This window comes from Arctopsyche grandis, chromosome 10, assembly GCF_051622035.1.
Source record: "Arctopsyche grandis isolate Sample6627 chromosome 10, ASM5162203v2, whole genome shotgun sequence".
In the NCBI taxonomy this organism is placed as follows: Eukaryota; Metazoa; Arthropoda; class Insecta; order Trichoptera; family Hydropsychidae; genus Arctopsyche; species Arctopsyche grandis.
Genome location: NC_135364.1, coordinates 17893276 through 17915656, shown reverse-complemented (window position 1 = coordinate 17915656; position 22381 = coordinate 17893276). Strand labels below are relative to the sequence as shown.

The 22381-nt window shown below is 30.3% G+C and overlaps 1 protein-coding gene across 1 annotated transcript in view; it reads left to right on the top strand.

The window, feature by feature from the left end:
* nAChRalpha6 (nicotinic acetylcholine receptor alpha6) overlaps positions 1-21482 on the top strand; it is a 94367-nt gene extending 72885 nt beyond the window's left edge. The window contains exons 7-11 of the mRNA XM_077439883.1: positions 3771-3857; positions 13548-13657; positions 15631-15860; positions 19956-20150; positions 21246-21482. Of these exons, the coding sequence (XP_077296009.1) occupies positions 3771-3857; positions 13548-13657; positions 15631-15860; positions 19956-20150; positions 21246-21330 (707 nt within the window). The 3' untranslated portion in view covers positions 21331-21482. The remainder of the gene's footprint in view (positions 1-3770; positions 3858-13547; positions 13658-15630; positions 15861-19955; positions 20151-21245) is intronic.
* Positions 21483-22381: the final 899 nt, after the last annotated feature.

Genomic DNA, 22381 nt, shown 5'->3' with positions numbered 1-22381 from the left:
TATTACTTGTATATTAAGACACTTAATATTCTACGCGCATTTATATATGTATGAATGTATTTATTTGATTTATTATAACAATATAGATAACTAAAAGTGTTCTTATGTTTAAATAGCTAAATGTTTAATGTAATATCATACTTACAGCTATCTTTTATACGTATGTATGTATGTATGTAAGTAGCAAAAAAATAATTTTTAGATAAATGTATAATAGTATGTAGTTTTGATTTACATTGAAACGTTGTCGTCTTCATTCAAATTGAAATTCTTTGCAAAAATATTCGCATCACATTCATGCATGATATTAAACCAAATTTTTCATGAAAATACAAAAAAAATGGTGTTTCATTATAAATGTATGTTTATCAAAAAAAAAATCCAATTAATACGTTTTGGTGCATATTCGCAACGTTTGAAAAGTGTCTATCGAAGCGCGCGATTTAAACCTCGCCCCGAGCGGATTAAGCGAAAATCCAATGTCCCGTTCAATTTATTCCAATTCTTGGATAGGTTTTATTTATTTTTTTTATATTATGAAACCTAATAAATGCTTATCGCACGTGTAATATTTAGCGGGTGTTATCGGCGAACGAGGCCGTTTCCACGCGTCCCTATGATGAAGTGTTTTCCCGTTAAATATATACATTTTTTTTGGTACACGTGATTGTGAATATGTTATATATATATATATATACACCTATGTATATATTATATAAGGATCTGTTCGTGCAGTGTTTCCTTTATGTATCCTCGCAAAGGTGTTTCGCTCCTTGTCTAGTCCTTATGTCGTAACAAGCCTTGCTGGGAGCTGCCGGAACTGGCAAACGAGGATCGTCACTTTGATACTTGGAGGAAAAGTCATTATCAATGATTATTATTGTAACCATATTGTGTTTCGACATCCATTTATTGGTTTTATGTATATATTATATATTGTCATATACTGTTTAGAGTTTCAGCGATTTTTATGTAAGTATTTGAATGTATGTAAATGACTGACGAGTTTTCCGCAGGTTTTTTGCATTTGATTTTCATAATATGCATTGTTTTGAAAAGTTTCTTGTTTATGTTAGTCATTGACTATTCAGAGAGGAGGCGGCCGACTTCAGTAGTGAATTCACCAAAGGACGACACGAGATTTTTCAAGCAGTCTTTTTCTCCTGCGTCGAAAACCCACTTCCTTATTTATGACCGCCAACATTTTACGCATAAAAAAATGTCGGCAGGTCCATAAAAAACAGGGCCGCACGCGTCTGCTGAGGAGTCGAGGTGTTAAATAGGAAGAAATTCAATCTATAACGTTTTTCCAGGGGCGTACGTGAAGTAGGGGGCGGCAGGGACTCGGAAAAACCGGACGGTTTTATTTTCACCGTGGAAATTTATCGTCCGGTAATCCGCGCTCGACCGGATTTTCAGATTACGTTGTTGCCGCGAATTTATATCTACGTATACATTATTCCGTTTAAATTTTTTTAAATAAAATCCGGTTGCCAGTTTCCGACTTTGGCTTGAATGTGCCTGTCTTTCGAGAGCATTCAACAGATATCTAGACCCGACCAAGTTCTCTGTTCAACCCCTCAAATCACATAATAGAGCAATAGTTAAACTTCTGGCTTTCGAACTGATATTATCGTGGTTGGGCTCTTAGTCGGCAAACGCGAGTTGAATATTAAGAAGTTCTCACGTCGTCGTCGTAGACTTATACAGGCTTTTTTCTACGTATCTGTACTGATAGGACCGAAATGTAAAGTAAATTTCTTTTCTCCGTCCAAAGTTTCTCGCACGTTTTTCCAATTGAAAAAAAAAATCGTTGGAAATGGCTGCTTTTGGGATTAGATTTCATTGTATAATTTTGTCGCTTTCCGATTTTTTAATGAGTTTTGTTCCTAATGATATTCACATTCCATTCTATAATACATACATATTTCAGAAAAAGAATTTTCACTGATATCTATTCAAAAAATATTAGATTTAAAGTTCATATTGAATTTATTTCCATATACAATATAATACACTCAAATATTGCATAATAGTAACAATACATACTTTGTTAATTCGATTTTAAATACATACATAAATATATTGGTAATTGGACTATTCGTCACATTGGGGTGGTCACAAAGACAATTTTTGTCATGAAAATCGCGAATACACAATATTTGGCACTCAAGTTCTCGTTACTATGATAGTTATCGTTAGTATGATGGACTTTTCGGCTGCCAGATGTTCCGTTATAGAGATTTTAGTGACTTTGTGACGAGTAATTTGTGACCAGTAATCACCGAACCAAATATATTACGATATTAAACTTTAAATGCACATTGAAAAAAAAATAGAAACATTTTATAATTTAAAATAATATTTATATTTATTACATTCATTTATTTTAAAACGAAACAACAACTATAGAAAATTCATGTGTTAGTTTGTATTTCATATAAGCTTTCTCATAAGAAGTTCGATTAAAGGTTCGTTTATACCAGTACAGATCAAGCCAGCAACTGAAAAATATTCATTTATAAATTCTATATGGACACATTTATATGTTCCGTAATATGTACGTGGTGAATCCGTAACAGAAGTAACCGACACGATCTATTCACATTATACAGCAGTACATGACACCGAAACGCATAAAGCAGAACCGGTTATTATTGGCTACTGTGAAATATTCACACATGACGTGACGTCATAGTGGCAAGTGCACTAGTACTAACGAAGGTGCTGTCATGTGCATATTAGGGAGAAAACTTACAGCGGTGTACGTGGAACTTGGTTTTTTTTAGATACTTTTAAACATGCGAAACAAATGGGCCGTGCCTTGCACATATTCATGGAACGCTTAGCACGCCCCGCCCCAAAATGAACATCTGGGAGTTTTCGGTAAAATTGTACCCTTGTACTTATCCTTGCTTGACAGTGATCGATAACGGTGTATCCCATATTTGAAGAAATGTAGGAGACCACCCATAGCGGAGAGCCATGCACGCGATGTGCCGTTCATCGCTGTGTGTTTTCGCCCTTAATTTTTTCGGAAACATCATATTGAAACAGAATTGACTCTCAAGATACATATATCGCGCCGTATCGTCGCGCTTTGTGTAATGTATATGTAAACTGATTTTGCCTTGCACTCGTCCAAAACAAGTATGGATGTGTTGAAAACAGACTTGTAATTCGGTGCTGTGTTGAGTCGAGCTGTTGATGTTCAGTGCTGGATAATATAAACGTCCAAAACAAGTATGAACGTGTTGAAAACAAACGATGCTGTGTAGTGTGAATAGAAGTTGTCTAATCCGTGCAGTGTTGTGCCAAGCTGTTGAATATGATATAAACGGACCTTAAATCGTCAATAGCTGATACAATAAAAATGTCACATTAAAGGTTCAAAACTCAAATACAAAAATGTACATACATACATAGCTTTGTATTTTAGATATAAAAATACAAAAACCAATAATATTCATCGGTGAAAATATCCAATAGCACATTTCATATGTGATAATTATAAAAATAATTCTATAATAATAATTTCAACTCCCGGAAGTAATGATAATGTAATCTATTGTCACATAATTTACTAAAAACGTTGAGAGCTTATTTTTCAGCAGTTGACAGTACGCGCAGCATAAACCAGAGAGGATTTATCTGGAGGGGCCGGCGTTCGAGTGGAATTTTCAGAATATTTGACCGCCTAGAGGCCAAAAATTCTTAAAGTTTTAGCAGAAGTGTTGAATGTATGCCAATGAGGGTGCATCTGTTTCCAGGGGTGACCATCCTTCTGTCGCTCACGGTGTTCCTGAACCTGGTGGCGGAGACGCTGCCGCAGGTGTCAGACGCTATCCCCCTGTTAGGTACACCCCCCCAAAATAACACACACAAATTCACTTCGTCCAATTTATTATATATAAATATTATATTACCATTATATATTTATATATATATATATATATATACTCTCACCCGTTTTTTTGTAAAAATCCTACTTATTTAATTTTCGACAACGTTGTTGTGTGCCGAAACCGTCTGTTTTCGCTATTGTTTTCTGGTTCGTTTTTTAATTATTTTATTTTTATTAAATACTTTTGACTGTGCGTGTGTCTCACGATCGCAATAATTATACGTTTACTGGATTTATATTGGAATGGAAGTCGCTTTATGGAAAAAAATGATTTTATTGATATTCCAGTACACATGTGTCTTTACATAAAAGATAAAGAAATTGTTTAAATTTATTTTATAATTATTCTAAAATCCCTTAAAGACTGATTACCTATTGGAATGCTAAAAAATATTTCTCCTTGAAAGTGAGTATCATTCTAATGTTCATATTACATATGTATGTATGTATTTATTATATAATAAATACATACATATGTATATTGACGTTCAATGGAAAATTTCAGTTGTATTTTGGAATATTTTATATTAATTAAATAGTTCATGCTTCGGATTTGAATTAATTTTAACGCCTTTTATTTAAAAAATTTAAAACAATTTATGAAATTGCTAATTTTCAATTAGTAAATATAATTTTATACCTATGACAATGCTGAAAACAGTTCTTTCAAATTATCACAGTATTCCGAAATGACTTAAATTTTCAATCGCACGTCTTTTCGGTATTTATTTATTTAAATTTTTTTAATCAATTTTTCATATTTGAAATTTTTCATATTGTCTTGAATTATATTTATTTGTGCAGGGAGATATACATATTTTGGGAATAAATTAAATAAATTCAATAACAACGTTCACTTACAAGCCTACATTGTATTATATATTGGGAAAATTATTATTTTTTTAGTTCTCTTGACTAATTATTTTAAAATTATATTAATTTTAAACTATCATTTGTATTACATATTTTTAATATGGGGGTTATACTCATGTATATCAGTTATTTTTATATTTTATTTATGATTTACTTATGTATAATTTATTTATGATACATACATATCAATATGTAGAAGTTCTGTGAGTTCAATTAAAAAATTGTATAGGGGTTAAAATGAGACATTTTGAGAAAATTTATTTTTATTTTTTACTTATTATTTTGTCCGCGAAAAAAAAGAAAACAGAACTTTTATTTTTTGTCACCGTAGAATATTATTTTTGTCTTTCGTGAAAATCGATTTGGCTTCTTCTGGTAGTTTTTTTAACTGGAATTTATGAGACATAGCCAATTTTATGGATGTATGTGTAAGCTTTATAAAAAATGAAATTAAAAAAATTGTTTATTTGCACATTTATAATTTATTTTTGTCATCATTATTATTATAAACCACAAGAACCTCAGTTTTGTTTTGTTTTGCGTAGATAAGTTTCCGATTTCATTGTTGTTTATGAAATATCTTCTTGTTTATAATTTAATTTAATAATTACAACTATCGATTCAGTTATTTGTACTGTCAATATAATAACACATCATACAAACACCCAATTAGTCTTAAATTCACGTCAGTGTAGCAGTTTGAAGTAAGTTCAAGTAATTTGATATTTTCACATAAACTTAAAATCATCCATTTTCATATCAATCGATCGAACTAAACGTAACTTCATGTAATATTTGATAGCTCATATCCGATATTTTTGACAAGGCGGATTAAGTATTCCATTTCGAAACTATTATTCCACAAAATGTTTTTTTTTTGTTTGAATTATCATAAACTTGTTTTTTCTTCCGAGTAAAATACATGTGTACATATACATGACTATCATATCCTTTTTTTTCATAGATGTTGATTCATTCATTATTATTTTTTGTATAAACATTTGATTAAACATATATATTTCCTCATATTAAATTTAAAAATTCATCTTTATTTAGATTTAATACATAAATTTAGATTTTTTTTAATAATATTAAATTTTCATTGATCTTAAATATTATAATAATATTAAAGTTTTTTTATGTCCTACATTAAATAAACAACGATACGTGCATGGCATGTTTAATTACCACCCTATATATTTTATATATAAATATAAGTGTATATATACACCTGACAAATCGACAACTAATTGGAAAAAAGTTTATTCTCATTTTCAATGTTTTTTTCTTATTATAAAAACACTATTGTAATTGTTATTGTTTTTAATTTTAAATGTGGTTTCGTACGAGTTTCATTTTGTGTCCATTTAAATTCTTCAGCTTTTGTTCACGTACATATTTTCAAAGCATGATTAATTATTATGTATTAAACATGTTATGAAGGTTCCGTTTTGATTTTGTAAAATCATTTTTTATAATGTCTTTGGTACAGACAATTTCAAAATCGTAACCAATGAAACATTTTTTTGCATTATATTTATTATTATATGTCGTAATTTTTTGCATGTAATTATTATGTCATTAATCACTTATTTGAACACCAATTTGTCAAATGGCATATTATATGCATTTTTTCATTATATAATTATAAATAAAGTTCAACGAATTAGTACCACATTAAACAGCAGCTTTGGGTCACACTTTGCTTATGTAAGTTCGATTCGAAACAAATTTTTATTTGGTTTTTAATTTTAAAATAAATTTTAAATGTTTTTGAGTGTCTTTTCTACGCAGACAAGAAGTGCATTTTGTAAGAAGTAAAGTGGTCCCAGGACTGTTCCCTTGGTCCATGGTCCTCAGCACCATCGACGAAGACTCACGTACGTAACCACATTTCAATATTTAATATTTAAAAAAAAACACAGCTTCCCAACACGAGCCACCGGCGCACTAAAACTGAACATTAACAATAATACACGAATATCTACAATATAGAACTTACACATTTTAAATACAGTTTTGATTAAACAAAATTAACAGAAAGATACCAAAAAATGCTGAATCGATTACTCAAGCTAAGACATTGCCTGCCTTGTTTAAAAGCAAATAAATAATTTTATTTCTCTTGAATTTAGTTTTTTTAACTCATTTTTAAATTATTATATACATTTATTTTGTTGTTTAAGGAAAACAGTGTGATTTTTTAATGGTTTTTGGTTCATTTTTTATTATTTAATTAATGTGATGAATTTTCGAGTAAATTTATATGATACTTGGAGGGTTGGCCTATTTTATATGTATTTATATAATACAGGACTTCGACAGCTTGAGAAACCCAAGCTTGCACGATCGCTTGCGCCTTTCGAGGTTCACAACAACTTTTTGTTGCAAATTCAACATATATGTATTATAGTTGTTTTTCGGTATCTACTATTTATATTTGTATATTAAAATTTATCATTGGACTGTACTATTATGTGGTCTTGAGCAACAATTGTGCAAGTTTACTTATTTCCTTTTTTATTTGTATATTTTTAAGCATTAAATTTTTGGGTGTGTTTTATATATCTCGACGTGTACCAAAGATATTGTAGGCGAGAAGTCGTTCCTGTTACATTTATTTTATTTTTAATTTTTTTTTTATGACTTTCTGTTTCAATTGTTTTATTTTTTTGTGATTGTCACATCTATAAGTATCTCTCCTGCCAGTGTGTGATGATTACAAAGTGTTGCGAGCCTCTCGTTTCGCGTTGTACCATTTCGTCGTATTCACCAGCTATTTGTTTCGCGATTTTCGCGACCGGAAACGGAAGTTCGACGTGGTCCATGGGCGAAATGGTACAATCAGAATGACAGTAGGCAAGTGTTTTTGTTACAGGTGTTACAATACTGCTGTCACAAACAGTTTTCTCCCTCTTGGTGGGTCACGTCATAACCAAGACGTCCGATGCCATTCCTTTGATAGGTGAGAGCTCTAGCTCAGCACCACTTCTTGTCATGGCAAAAAGAAATGTATCTAAATAAAATAATCACTCTTCCAAATAACTTAAATAATAACTAAATTAATAAATTAGACACGTCTTTCTCTAAACTCACCAGTAAAATAGATAAAAGTTGCTAACTATACATACCATTAGAGCAACTAGAAAACATTTTAATCGGTGTGTCGAAATCATGATCACACGAGTTGAGAGTGACCGGAGACGATAGCACTGAAAAGCAACGTTTTAATCCGATCATATGTATTTAATCCACAAAGGCAATGTCTCATCTTTTGTAATCGTTATAATTTTTAAATAATATAAACGGTAGGCCACAATTAAAGAGTGGTTGTGCCAAATTCGAAATAAGTGGTATCGTCTTTGCGTACCTCCATAAATTGGCTATTCATGTTTCAAATCTAAAAAATATATATAAACTAATTAAAATTTGGCTAAGTTAAATTGAATATTAACAAAATGGGAGAAATACTGTTTTTCTTCATTAAAAAATATGTATTAGATTAAAATAGTATACTAAATAAAACAATAAGTCGAATCAAATTGTCTCAACAGATATACTTACGAATCGTAGTGTACTGTTCTGATTTAATTAAACTGACTTGTAAATCACTTACGCTTTATTCTCATCTCACGTTTCCCAGAACTTCCTATATTATATATGCATACATATATAAGCTGAAAAACTCTTTCTGTTTTTTTAAGTGTGCATCATGGCTTAAAGTGATTTTGAACGTATTGATTTCTCCTATTTTCTAGCGTAATAGATTCGTTTCCTCGTTCTATCCACTCCGTCCAATTTTCTATTATATATCTTTAAAAAAGAAAATAACTTTTCCTATTTATATACATATAAATAATAAATAGAGAATTATCTGCTTATGATGTGATATATCTAAAAACTTTCTTTCTTCATACAAAATATTACTAATAAGAGGAAAAAATTACACTTACAAGTATGCATTGCATTTCATGTGATAGAGACAAAACCATTTCACATTCTGAAACTTTTTTTTTAATTTTCAATTAATTAACACAAAATGCAATTCAGACGACTAAAAATTACATCATCAATAACCAAACACTTTGTAGAATTAATTCAAAGCATATTACAAATCGATCTATTATATTTACAGTACGTGTATAACGTTTAGTATACATATCTACAAAATGAATGGTTGTAGTTTAATATAATAAATTAAATTATATTAATTTAAAATTTTACAATAAATACAGATGGTTGCAAAGAGATTTTCGCAGTAACCTGACAACACCAAAAAAACAGTTAATTAAGCAAAATTAAGTATTAATTTTATTTATATTATTTTATTATGATTTTGTTTATTTTTTTAGTAGCGCGCAGTTCGATCGAATTTTCTAATTACAACAAATTTTACATAAAAAAATAAATTTTAGAACAAAAAATAAATTCAATGGAAATGCGCTTTATTTCATATCATTAAAAGAAACACTTGTCATTAATTAAAACCTCATTATTAAATATATACATTGTACATACTGCTAAAATTGGCACTTGATAAAATAAAAATGTTTACAGGATGGTGTTCGCCAGGGGCGCAGACCAACTTTATTTTCATTATATTTATATATATTAATAGTTATTTTCGTTCAATATAGTTTATTATTTACGTTTGATTTGTTTTGTTTGTTTGATTTTAAACAAAAGACTGTGTTAAAAATGCCTAAAATAAATAAATGTACTGATTTAAATTGAGCAAATTGAAATATTATGATGGTAAAGAAGACAATGATTAACCGAGTGGCGGGCGGCTAGCACGACCGCTTCGCTCAGCAAACCTCCAAGTATCAAAACATATTCTTGCTATCCCTATAAAGAATTGTCTATCGTTTAGTTTGAGTCTCTAGGGCCCCCCCAGGGTCCCCGGGATGGCCTGTCTTTTGTATCTGTCGCTTTGGTCTTGTGTCTGCTGCACTTCTTGATTGTTCTTACCAGGCTCAGCTTTAATTGCATGCTAGCTCTCTTTGTACAAAAAAAAGGTTAGAAGGAAAAAAATACGCCACTACACACATATGTACTGTACTTCTGCCTACTGCCAGCTCTTTTGTGCGCTTCATTGTGTGTCATTGTGCTTCTTATGTGATGTGCTTGTGCTGCTAGCTGTGTATGCTGTAAATCTCAAAAGATGCGACGATGTAAAATATCATAAAATGTTGGTGATGTGTATTTTAGTAATTAACCGATTCTTCAAATTGAAACATTAAGTATTTACATTACATTTACATGCTTTTAACACACGTCCTATTATAAACTCAGCATTATTGTTTAATTTAATATCTAAACATATGAAAACGTTCAATGATACTTTTTTAGAATGTAAAATTAGCACATCAAAATATTGTTTATAATTTACGTAATGCTAATTATTTTTCTAGTGAATATTGAGAAGAAAATTTTTCTATAAAATGATTGGAGATAAACCTCTTATTAAAATGTTCTACGTACACGTTTGAATTCTCATAAATTTACGATTCATATAACACTTTAACAAGTTTAATCTTCTCTTGTTTATTATCTGTCAAAATGGCTTATAATGATCCAACGCAAATGAAATAAATAATTCAAGTAGATTTGAGAGACAATATCACCTTTAAATTATTAAATTCTCTGAATGTTCAAGGTCATAACTATGATTAAAATAATTATTTTCTTCTACCTATGTATTTCGTTACAAATTTAAATTTAAATATGAAATATATTTTGATTCAATCAAATAATTACTCGAACTAAGAACTATCTAATTTTAATAGAAAGACATCTGGTTATAATGGAACAACAAAAAATCACTTTGAGTTTAAAAAGTAGAGTCAATGAATCTTTACTTAGTTTGACGCATTCAATTTGAATATTATAATGATTTTTGTAAGTTCGCTTTCGTTGATGAGATATAAGCGTTCATATAATACGCAATTTTTCAGTTTTTGGCTGTTGTGGTATAGCTATCGTAGCTCAAAAGCTGGTATAGCTATACTCAAAGTGAGTATTTAAATCAATAGTCAGATGTTTTTTCCTCCGATTGTGGTTTATTGATTTAAAATACTTGAAATGAATTATCTAGCGAATTTCAAATGTCGAAAATATATCTCTTTTCACGCATTTTTTCCCCAAGGTATTATGCATTTATTTGACCTATTTTTCATTTTACTACCTGCATAAGAATTGTTTTTTTTTTAACTAAATATATCAATTCGAGCGGTAACTGATTTGCATTGAAAAACGTTTGAATATTCTCACTTTGAGCACAAAAATACTATATTTTAAGCTAGAGACTGCAAAAGCCGAAAAATCCGCATTTTTAAACGCTCACATCTCATAAATGGAAGAAAACTAACAAAAATCATTATAATATTCGAATGCATTGGGTCAAAATGATTAATTAATGATAAACTCCACCCTGTTATTATTTGCAGTTAACTCTTTAATGAATTCCAATTTAACACCAAATTAATTAATTAATTCCAAACGAATACAAAAACCTATACAAAACAATAAAGTAAATTTATATTAAGAATAATGATTTTATACATTAATATATAAATAAAAAGGGGATAATTCAACGTCAATAAAAATCGTCCAATATTCTCAATTAAAAAAAATCTATTCACAGTCAACGATCGAATAAATAAAACATCAATTTGAATGCTTCAATAAAACCAAACCGTGCACACCTGGATACGATCAAATCGAATCTCAAAAATTTCCAAGTTACGACCGACTTTTATTTCGCATTTATGGCCGCAATATCGGAACCAATCGTGTTATACGTGATTAAATACCACATGCAATGTGCACTTTGAGCCGTTCTTACGACGGTTAATCATATTGGGAATGCAATTTGCGGATATCTGGAATCTTTCTGGAATATCAACAAGCCCTGACGCCAACCCCAGGCGTCGGACCATAGTCCTGGAGTACGTGGTCGGCCAACTGATGATGCCCGAACCTTCAATTTTTATATTCACGTCCATTCGCCACGCTAACTTTTAGTGGATCCTACAGGATCAATTTGGCTCCGGTTCGGTGTGAGAGATTTTCGCCATTTGCAAACGGACGTTGGAAATCCCTCCGGAAACTAAAGGGCGTGTTTCCGTAATCACGGCCAGTAACAAAAAAAAAAACGAGGAAAAGATTTAATTTGAAACTTACTACTCTTGAAGCTGTGCTTTATGTACATATGATACGTAGACTGCGAGTATATTTGATGTGGTTTTCGGACAGTGCTGAAAGCCACGAATTGCAATTATCGTTTGTTAACCGGCTTGCTTTGACCGTTCATTATGCAACTGTGGTTATCATGGAATGCATCAAATATGTGAGCCGAGTTGACACAATTCGCATTCCATCTAAACTCTGCTTAGAATTTGTGTAAACCTTGCACAATATCGTATTTCAATATTTATTTCGAAGATATCAAAATAAACAAATTTAAAATTATTTAATTTAAGACGTCGATTTTGGTTTCGACTTTGATAACCTTATACTTCCGATAACTTTATTTTAATTAATTTATTAATTAATTTTCCGATACCATATACTTTATATTATATGTATAATATAAAGTATAAAACAACACTAGTATTATATAATATAAAGCTTAATACTCAAATTTACAACACGTTGTGTAATATTTAACATAAATTTAGGTTGTGTTTATTAACGGTCCCTTATCATTTTCGTGACAATATTTTAGGTATTGTGGGCTTTGCCTGCTCGCATTTAAACAAGAGCAGGTGCTTTAATTTATTATCAACTGTTTATATATAATACATAAATATAATTAATTCATATTGATAAAATGACTACACAAAAGATATGCACATTTGATTTAACCACACTAAATAGTTCTAAAATTATGTACATGAATTGAAGCAACTTTTGAGATTTTACTAGGCATTAGTAGACTTGCTTGATGTTAAATGTCATATTATTATTATTATCTAAAATAGATTATAATTATAAAAAAATAACATTGTGATAATTTCATATTAAAACTAAGTATAATATAACTCATATCAATAATTGAAATTATAAATATTATACATTCAAATATAACTTAAATTGAAATGATCACAAAATATATTATTATTTAAAAAAGCATGAATATAATGTTCAATTTATTTTTTAATTAACATGTGTCATTATTAAAAATAATCTTAACTTGTGCGTGTGAGTGATATTAAGAATGAGACTTAATCATTTTAATCTCATCGTTCTTATTTTGGTTTATTTTTTTGCGTATGAAAGTAATCGAATGTTTGAAATAGGAATGTAAGTATGAAATGAAAGTATGCCAGATATGAAGAGATTGCTATTGAACCGATCATAAAATCATTAAACTTGAATTTACTTTTAATAATTAAAAAGAAGCCCGTTCAATTTGACGGAACGACTTCAAAGCGTGCCCACGTTTTATAATATTCAACTTTTAATTAATTTATCGGAACGAATATCAATCGGATTTACTACAATTTGATTCCCGCTAAATTCCCATGTGAATTCCGGATCCGAATTACGCTTTGATGTCGACTCGTTATTTCTTTCGTATTTTACATTCTTAATATTGTATCATTAATAAACGATCATTTCTAATATCTGTCAAAAGAAAAATATATTCATATAGACTTGAATCATTTAAATTGAATAATACATTTTACAAAATTAAATAAAATTTGCGACAGGTGAATTATTTGTTGTTTTTTTTACTAACACTCTTTAACCCTGGATGATACAGGTACATATTTCAACTGCATTATGTTCATGGTGGCTTCGTCTGTGGTGCTCACCGTCGTCGTGCTCAACTATCATCATAGGACAGCTGACATACACGAGATGCCTAATTGGGTAAGTCTTGATAACAATATAAACTGTCCTAAATGACTGACAGTAATCCTTTATATCCACATGTAATGATTGACACAGAAAAGTTTTGAATTGGTCCATCTTAAGCACTCGCTAATTTTTATATCGCAATAAAACTAATCCAAAATATCCATAGCCTACTTTTTCATTATAGGACATCTACTGTATTTATAAGAAAAACTTAACAAAATTGAACTCACCACAAAAAATTTTAAAAATGTATATAGATGTCCTGTATCTGAACATACATACATACATACATATGTGTAAAATTATATTATATTTAAACATTTAAAATCAGAAATGTTATTAAAATCAATTAACTAAGTGATGACTCTTTGTTATATACAATACATTTTTAAATTAGTTTTCATTGAACACTATTAACATTGAACACTAACAAGATTGATATTATATACAAAATCACATGTAAATATTCCATTATATGAATCTGTATACCTACTTTTTTCTGAAGATGTAAATTTATATATACATATATAATTAATACTTTGTTCAAAAATACAATGTATAATAATACGAAAAATATGTGTAAAATGTCTTCCACTTTGCTATTTTACAAAATTTCATCATTGTAACCATTTCCTTGAGCATTTGCTCTGAGAACATAATTAAAATTAATAATAGTAGTTTCATTATTTGAATCATTTACGAGATTTTTTAAAAATATTCATATATTTTTCTCATGTGTGTACATACACAGATACAAGACCGCAGAATGACATTCTAGTTCAATCTTCTTCTTCCTCGTTTGCTCAATCGTGGTCATTGATGTCTTCTGGAATTTTATGGACGATTCGCCTTCACTCCTACCGGTAATGTGCCAATTTGAAGGCGTTAAGGACGATCCCGTCAGTTCTTTAATTTGGTCTGACCATCTTTTGGGAGATCGTCCTCTTGCTCGCCTTCCCTCCAGCGTTCCGGTGACTAGAGCCTCCTCAGACTTTCCACATTCTTCCTGGCAATATGGCCAAAGTAGGAAAGAACCCTTCCCCTACATGTTGTGGAGAGTCTCTTTGAAACTGCCAGCTCTTTGAGGATGGAGATATTCGTGCGTTTTCCAAATGTGCGTCTCAACAGCACATTTGGAATGCATCTAGCATGTCCTTTCACTTTCTCTCTTTTTCAGAATCCATGTTTCGACTCCAAAAAATGCAATGCGGAATATCAGAGATCGCACCAAACGAATTTTCACTCTACTCATAATAAGCGGTTCTTCTATATATTTATCAGACTGACAACAATAATCTAGTTATATACAACAATACAATACTAATTGTTGTATGTAGTATCGTTGCATGTTTGAATTGAAAATTCACATCCAAACCAATCAATTTTTGGTTACATTAAGACTATTTTAAATTATCTATAGGTAGACTTTGTGAAGCCGTTCCATTGAATTATCTAACGTTGTGATTAAATCGAATGGGATACCTAGGACGCTGGATACGGTTGAATACACGTTGAATCCGGGAATATTCGATATTTGTTCGGTGCAATCGAACTCCCGGATCCACCCACACAATCCCTAGAATGCGTTTTCCGGAAATGTCCTGGAAATTTGTCCGGTAGTAGAGATCGTCGACTATTTGTCGACGAATACCTAAAGCCTTCCGAATTGGCAACGACCACGATCCATAACATACATAGGTACATCTATACCTATACAATTTTGAACGTGTCCAATCACTAACTGCAAATACACTCGGTTTTACTGTTGATTGCAGATGATTTATGTACATATGTATGTATATTTTATAACTCGTTATAACTCACTCGCAGAGTGTGACGTTTTTATAATCTGGTCATAATGACGTATGTCAATATATCTTAATTTTCAATATGCCATAAACATTTGCTTTAGATAAAGTCTGGTTGATTTTGATTGAAATGCTTTTAAAGGATGTTGAACTACATATGCTGCCTTGATTTTTCAGATAAAATCAGTATTTTTGCAATGGTTGCCGTGGATGTTGGGCATGTCACGTCCCGGCAAGAAAATAACCAGGAAAACGATAATGATGAGCAACAGGATGAAAGAGTTGGAGCTGAAGGAGAGGTCTTCCAAGTCTCTGTTGGCCAACGTGCTCGATATCGACGATGACTTCCGGCACGTGGCTGGTGGTGGACCCAACAGTGCTGCTTCCACTGGAAACTTGGGACCCGGGTATAATATATTAAATTTTTTTTAGTATCAAACATATTATGTATATGTATATTATATATTGGGAAAATCGATTCCCACTTTACATAAATATAATGGGAAAAAAGAAGCGCGCCAGGTGACGAATTTTCCATAATTTTCGAATGTAATAATCAATTTCAGTGAAAGCTTTTGACGCGGCGTAAAATATGGAATAAAAATTAATTTCAAAATGTGCAAATTTTCTGGTCGTCCTTTGAATCATTTTTAATTTGGATAAAATTAGCACAATATACATATTTGCGGCTTAGTATTTATTTATTTATTTATTTTATTTAAATAGGCACACATACAGAATAAAATATAAAAAGAAAGTTGTATAATGAGACAAAAAATAATAATAAACATAAATAAAAATATAATATTCCATTTACAGTGAGCACCACATGAGTATGTGTAATATATAATATAACTTCACATTACTGATTTAGTATTATTTTATTTTGAATTCATATAATATATACGTTACAGTCTAAGTGTACATTTTGTTAGTTCATGAAAATACTTGTTTGTTCGTACAAAAACTAATCCGGCCAGTTATAGTGTACACAAAAAAATAAATTGACAAACGCACGATGTATGTAGTTTATTCATACACAAACAATTTGGAATAAGATTAAGTATTCTCAATAGTTTGTCTCATCCTTTATGTATATACATATTTACTAACCATGGATTGCAATATTTTAAAAATTAGCGCAATTTAAGAATTATAGTATCGTTGTAATGTGGTTTCCATAGGATTTTCATTTTAAATACTCGGCGTTGACGGTTGTTTTAACGGTTTTGACAGCTTAAAGTTTCATCCGATACCTGGTGAGTCCATTTGAAGATAGCAGCATTGTAGACTAATGGTTAGCATATTATAATTTCAAGCAGAGTGGTCACGGTTCGAATCCTAGCTGGCCAGATTTTGGTTTGTGACTCCGGGTAGATCGTTTCCTATCAGAATATACCAATGTTTATTCAAACGGTTCCTGTAAAATTGGCTTCTCTTTTCCTATCTCAAGTTATTCAGCGTCTTGACGTTCGCCGATTTGTATAATAAAATGCTACAAAAATTTCTAAATGGATGTCTCTGTGGATGATGAATTCGCATTGTATAAATGCTTGTATTGACGTATTGTATAAAATGCTACTTTGCTAAGTTTGACAATAGATGTCGTATATAATTTTTTTTTTTTTTACATATATACCAGGAAGGACTTACAGTTAAGCCCCAATGCGCCTTCCTGGCCAATTACAAATTACAAATTACAATTATAATGCAGCATTTTTATATAAGTCACTGAATTACGAGACACTGAAAAACTCAATCGCAAAACGCAAATCAATGAGGCATATATAAATTTGTACACAAACTTATTTATTGCACATTAATTAATTACAAATTATAGGTGACATATTGTATGGGAGGGATTTTAGCCAATTTTTACGGGAACCGTTTCAACAATGAAATCAGAGAAAATTGGCAAACTCTGATAGGAAACGATCAACCTAAAATCACAAATCCAAGCCTAAGCAACAGCATACGATGAAAAATTCATTTTTCATTCGAGGCCCGGCCCTGGGATCGAACCCGGCGCCTCTCGACGCTAAACAGAAGCTTAACGAACGAGCTATGCTGCTGGCATAATGTAAAAATATATAATAATTATTATATATTTATTTATAATCTAGTGTTTCTTGATCGGTATTATGTAGTACACTTATCGCTTTGGAGTTTAAGTTACATACTCTGATTGTAAAACATTCCAAGCAAATTTTTGCTTTTAAAAATACAAATTTCTTCATTTTACTGCCTTTATAATAATTAAATCGAAGTTTCGTAGAAACAATGTTAAAATTAAGGTTTTCGTTTTACTTGTAAATATAAAGTATACTTATATCAAAAACTTTCTACGAAAATTCAGTGTTATTTAATCGTATTACAAAAAGGGGTTACCAGGCACAGAATGCGAATCACAATTCGCACAATGCGAATCACAATTCAACAACGCACAAAGTTTTGAATTTAGTTTACTGAATTCATTATTGTTTCAAACCCTCTCAATCATTTATTACGCAACTCGGAAATTAGGCCTCATTGTTTACTCTCTCTCACACACACAATAAAAAAAATCATCCAAAATATCCGAAAATTGTGGGGGCGTCGCGAACAATTTTCCATTCGTTTGTTGCAGAATCCATAATCCGAAGTGACAATAGAACAAATTGACCAATGGCACAAATAACACAAACAATCCGAAAACGCGACGGCTAATTGGTCGAGTTTGTTTCGGTTCTGGCGAAATTATTGCTCGGTGCCAAAACTTTAGTTTTGTTTTCGATAGACGCTTCAACTAATTCAATTGCTATTAAGAACCAAGTTATTTGTGCGTCGATGGTTAAAACTAAACTCTCCAAGTCTTCGTGACAATTTCTGAAATTATTTACCTACATATGTACATATATGAAATCTCCTTTCCGTGTAAAATTGTATGGAATAAATAGGGTGATCGATCATACATACATCCCATTTATGACCCCATCAACCGATATCCTAATTAGTGTAACGTATTAAATGAACCATTAATTCAGTCTATATCGATGGGTTTCCGATAACATTGAAGGCACCTTTACACTGCTTGATATTTACGATGAATATCTAAGATTATATCGTACACTCGATAATGTCTTGCTATGTGATATTTATTCTACTTTAATAAGATTCTTTGTACATATGTTAAGCTTAATGAACAAAAGATCAATTCTATCAACATACCTACATACATATATGTATGTCTTAAAATAATAATACTATGGAGTTATAAAATAATATTAAAAGCTACTGATATATATATATATATATATATATATATATATATATATATATATATTTTTCCCCTTTATGAAACTGTTTATCTATGAACAAATAATTATAAAAATGATTAAGTCATTTCAGTGAACAAAAAAACATAAATTGCTTTAAATGCCGAAAAAATATGGTCAACATTCATATGTAATTCTTAAGAGGACTGGACCCCAGCGCCTTGTCCGTACAAACGTATTAGTCTTCTCCCTTCTTCAATTATGGCAATAGAGAAATTATTTTTTAATATGCTATTTATATCCACCATAGGCATGGTTCTATTTTTTTTATTTTTTTGATTAATCAAAAATCAATTAATCATCTGGATCTGGACCGCAGGTTGACATTAAAAAAAACAGATACATATACATGTATTTGAGAAGACTGTCTTTTTAGATGCTTTCGAATCTAATCAACAATAGAACAATTACCTGATTACTTACTTAGTAAGTTATATTTTATGAAAAACTTGTATGTACATTTTAGAATTTTTTGTATGTGCATTTTATATTACTTTCTATTGGTCTGTCAAATCGACTATTCTCATAATTAAGAACACACTACATACATATTTAACACAAATTTTTGTATTCAAACTTGATTAATTACATATATTCATGACCTAAAATTATATTAAAACATTATGAAATCATTTCAATAGATAATTGATTACTTTGAATTCAAAGCTTTCACTCACAATAGGAATAGTTATTTGTTTTGTTTTTTTTATTATTGTTAAATTTGAATTTAATTAATTAATTGGATGCAGGTTTTGTATTACATGAAAAGTTTAGCTCCACAATTAATAACTTTCAAGAGGTCTTGTTGAAAAAAATGATTTATTTTCAATCAATTGTAAATATGTCAATTTAGTCAATGCAATTTAATTTAGTTTAATTTAAACAAAAAGCGCCGAATAGGTAGTAAGTTCGACGTAAACGTACGAGTTTCGTTAAAATCGGTGTTTTCGTATAAGTGTAATGGATTGCATTGTACCAGAAAACTTTACGTATAATTTAACTCGCTTGTTTCACGACTCCACCAACACTGGGCGTTAAAGTTAACTTAACTGTGTCAGGTAACCCACCGTAAAAGCGGTCGAAAACAGAAGTTCGCATGGAAATTTACACGAGAATTCGAAACGCGCTCTCGCCCCACAAGAATAGCTACAAATCGACTTTATATTTAATAAGTTCAAAATGTTACAGAGCTGAATTTCGGAGGAGTTTCATAAGGCCAGCGACAGTAGAGGACCAAAGCAATGCACTGCCGCTGTCCAGCACCCATCGAGAGCTGCACAACATCCTTAGGGAGCTTCAGTTCATCACCGGCAGGATGAAGAAGGCTGACGAAGAAGCTGAGCTCATTAGCGATTGGAAATTTGCCGCCATGGTTGTTGATAGGTCTGTTAATAACATTATACCTTATACATGTCAAAATATTGGATCAAAGTTATACCTTAACCTTTTTGTATATATAATCTATATACATACATACAAACATACCTATGCATATTATACATATATAAGTATAATATGTGAATTTTCAACAGTTGTTCTCACCCGTTTGAACCGTTACCTTTTTGTTTCTACATAATTAATTCGGTTTCTTCTGGTAGGGCAAATTATTCGTTCGTTTCGTGCGAATGAAATGGAAATTATTTCAGAAGGGACAAATTTGAAAATTTATTACATACTAGTATGTACATATATGTACATGTAGTTAAAACTTTGCTGGTAAAATAATGAGTAGTTTTGTTCAAATTTAGTTCTGTGTATCTATGTGTGTGTATATGTATGCATATTGATTTAATTAGATTGAGAAAAAAAAACTGGATTTTATATATCATTACGATTATTTTTGTATGAAGTGTGTGATATATTTAAAGACTAATTTAAATATTACAATAGTATATGTTTTCATTTCATGGACTACGTAGTTTAATTTTATGATATTATAATTTTTAAATTTATCTAAACAACAATATAATTGTGTATATTTATAATTGACAATATATTTTATATAAGATGAAAAACTACTACCAATAACAGGTAATCTTACTGTTTGATTTTATAACTATTTTCTTATATAAAGAAGATTTAATTAAAGTTGGATGAAAAAGTAAAACATATATTTAATTAAATAATATATACATGCATATGTCTGTAAATATAATTTAATTTATATTGATTTAACACAAAAACAAAGACTTTAAATCTATGTTTTACTGACTGTTATTCATTATTGCATTTACTGATATTCGTTATATTTATGAATATTGTGCATGAAATTTGTAAATATTTTTTTTCCCACTATACATACATACATACATATGTACATATGTGATATATGTATATATGTATGTATGTGCATATCTTGTATGAAGTAATTATTGAATACATTTGTATATTATATATATATTTTCGGTGCAAAAACCTGCACATATGTATGATTTCATAGCAATTATATACTTATGAATTTTTTATATAAAATTTCAGGTTTTGTTTGATCATCTTCACGCTGTTCACCATAATTGCAACGGTTGCAGTGTTGTTGTCGGCACCTCACATAATCGTTCAATAATAGTTAATTAGAGCGTTATTGCATTGTCGCCATATCATCAAAGCCGAGATCGGAGACAGAGCTGCTCAAGAAAAAAAAATTTACACATATATTATATCACGTGCGCTTCAAATAGCCATCGCAAAAAAAATTGTACTTAAAATTAAGCAATTAAAAAAAGAACATATGGACACTGGACGTCAGCGCAGTGTGACTCTGTTAAGTGTGCGAAAACTGGACACCACGTGCAGATCCACCACTACTTAAGAATAAAAACTCTCAAGTAATGTAATATAGTTATCATTGAGATCGAATATTCACAATATACATATTAATACTATGTAGAGCAGTGCTGATTAACAAAACTATTTAAAAAGCACTGCCGAGGACAATTTGCGTTTCAAAAGCACGCTCATTCACACGTACCAAGTTAATAAATGAAAAAAAATAACACTTATAATAATTAATTATAAAAAGTATACATTTAATGAATACTGCCATTTAGTGCGATTTATTTGTTTGAATGTGCGCTTCAGAGTTGTGATTTTTCTATCGTTGGAAAATCTTAATGTCAACGACATACGTAAGTAAAAAAAAAGCTCTCGGACAATTTATTTGTGCATATTCTTTTTCGGACATATAAACGAATGCAAATTATCTTAATCACAAATAAATATTATTAATACTTAATTAAAATTGAAATAATATAATAAGTAATAATAAATAAATTAAAAAACTAAAAAAAAGATAAACCGCACAACGTTGTTAACATTCTCGATACTGTTGCTAGTTGAATAAATGATATTGTTAATTAAAAAAATATTAAATTAATGAAACAAACGTTTTTTTATGTTTATTCATTAACTGTCTCGTTAAATTAATTACAACAGCTAACGAACCGGAATTGATATTAGTTTGTAAAGCTAAACGGTGCCAAAACGGCCTTCGGTTGATAGTTCATAAGTGTTTTAAGGATCAAAACGGACTACAATTCTGCTGAAATTTTGACTATCATTAATAATACAGGTATTTTATTGTTCATTCAAAACAACTACTCTTCAAACTTTTGCTC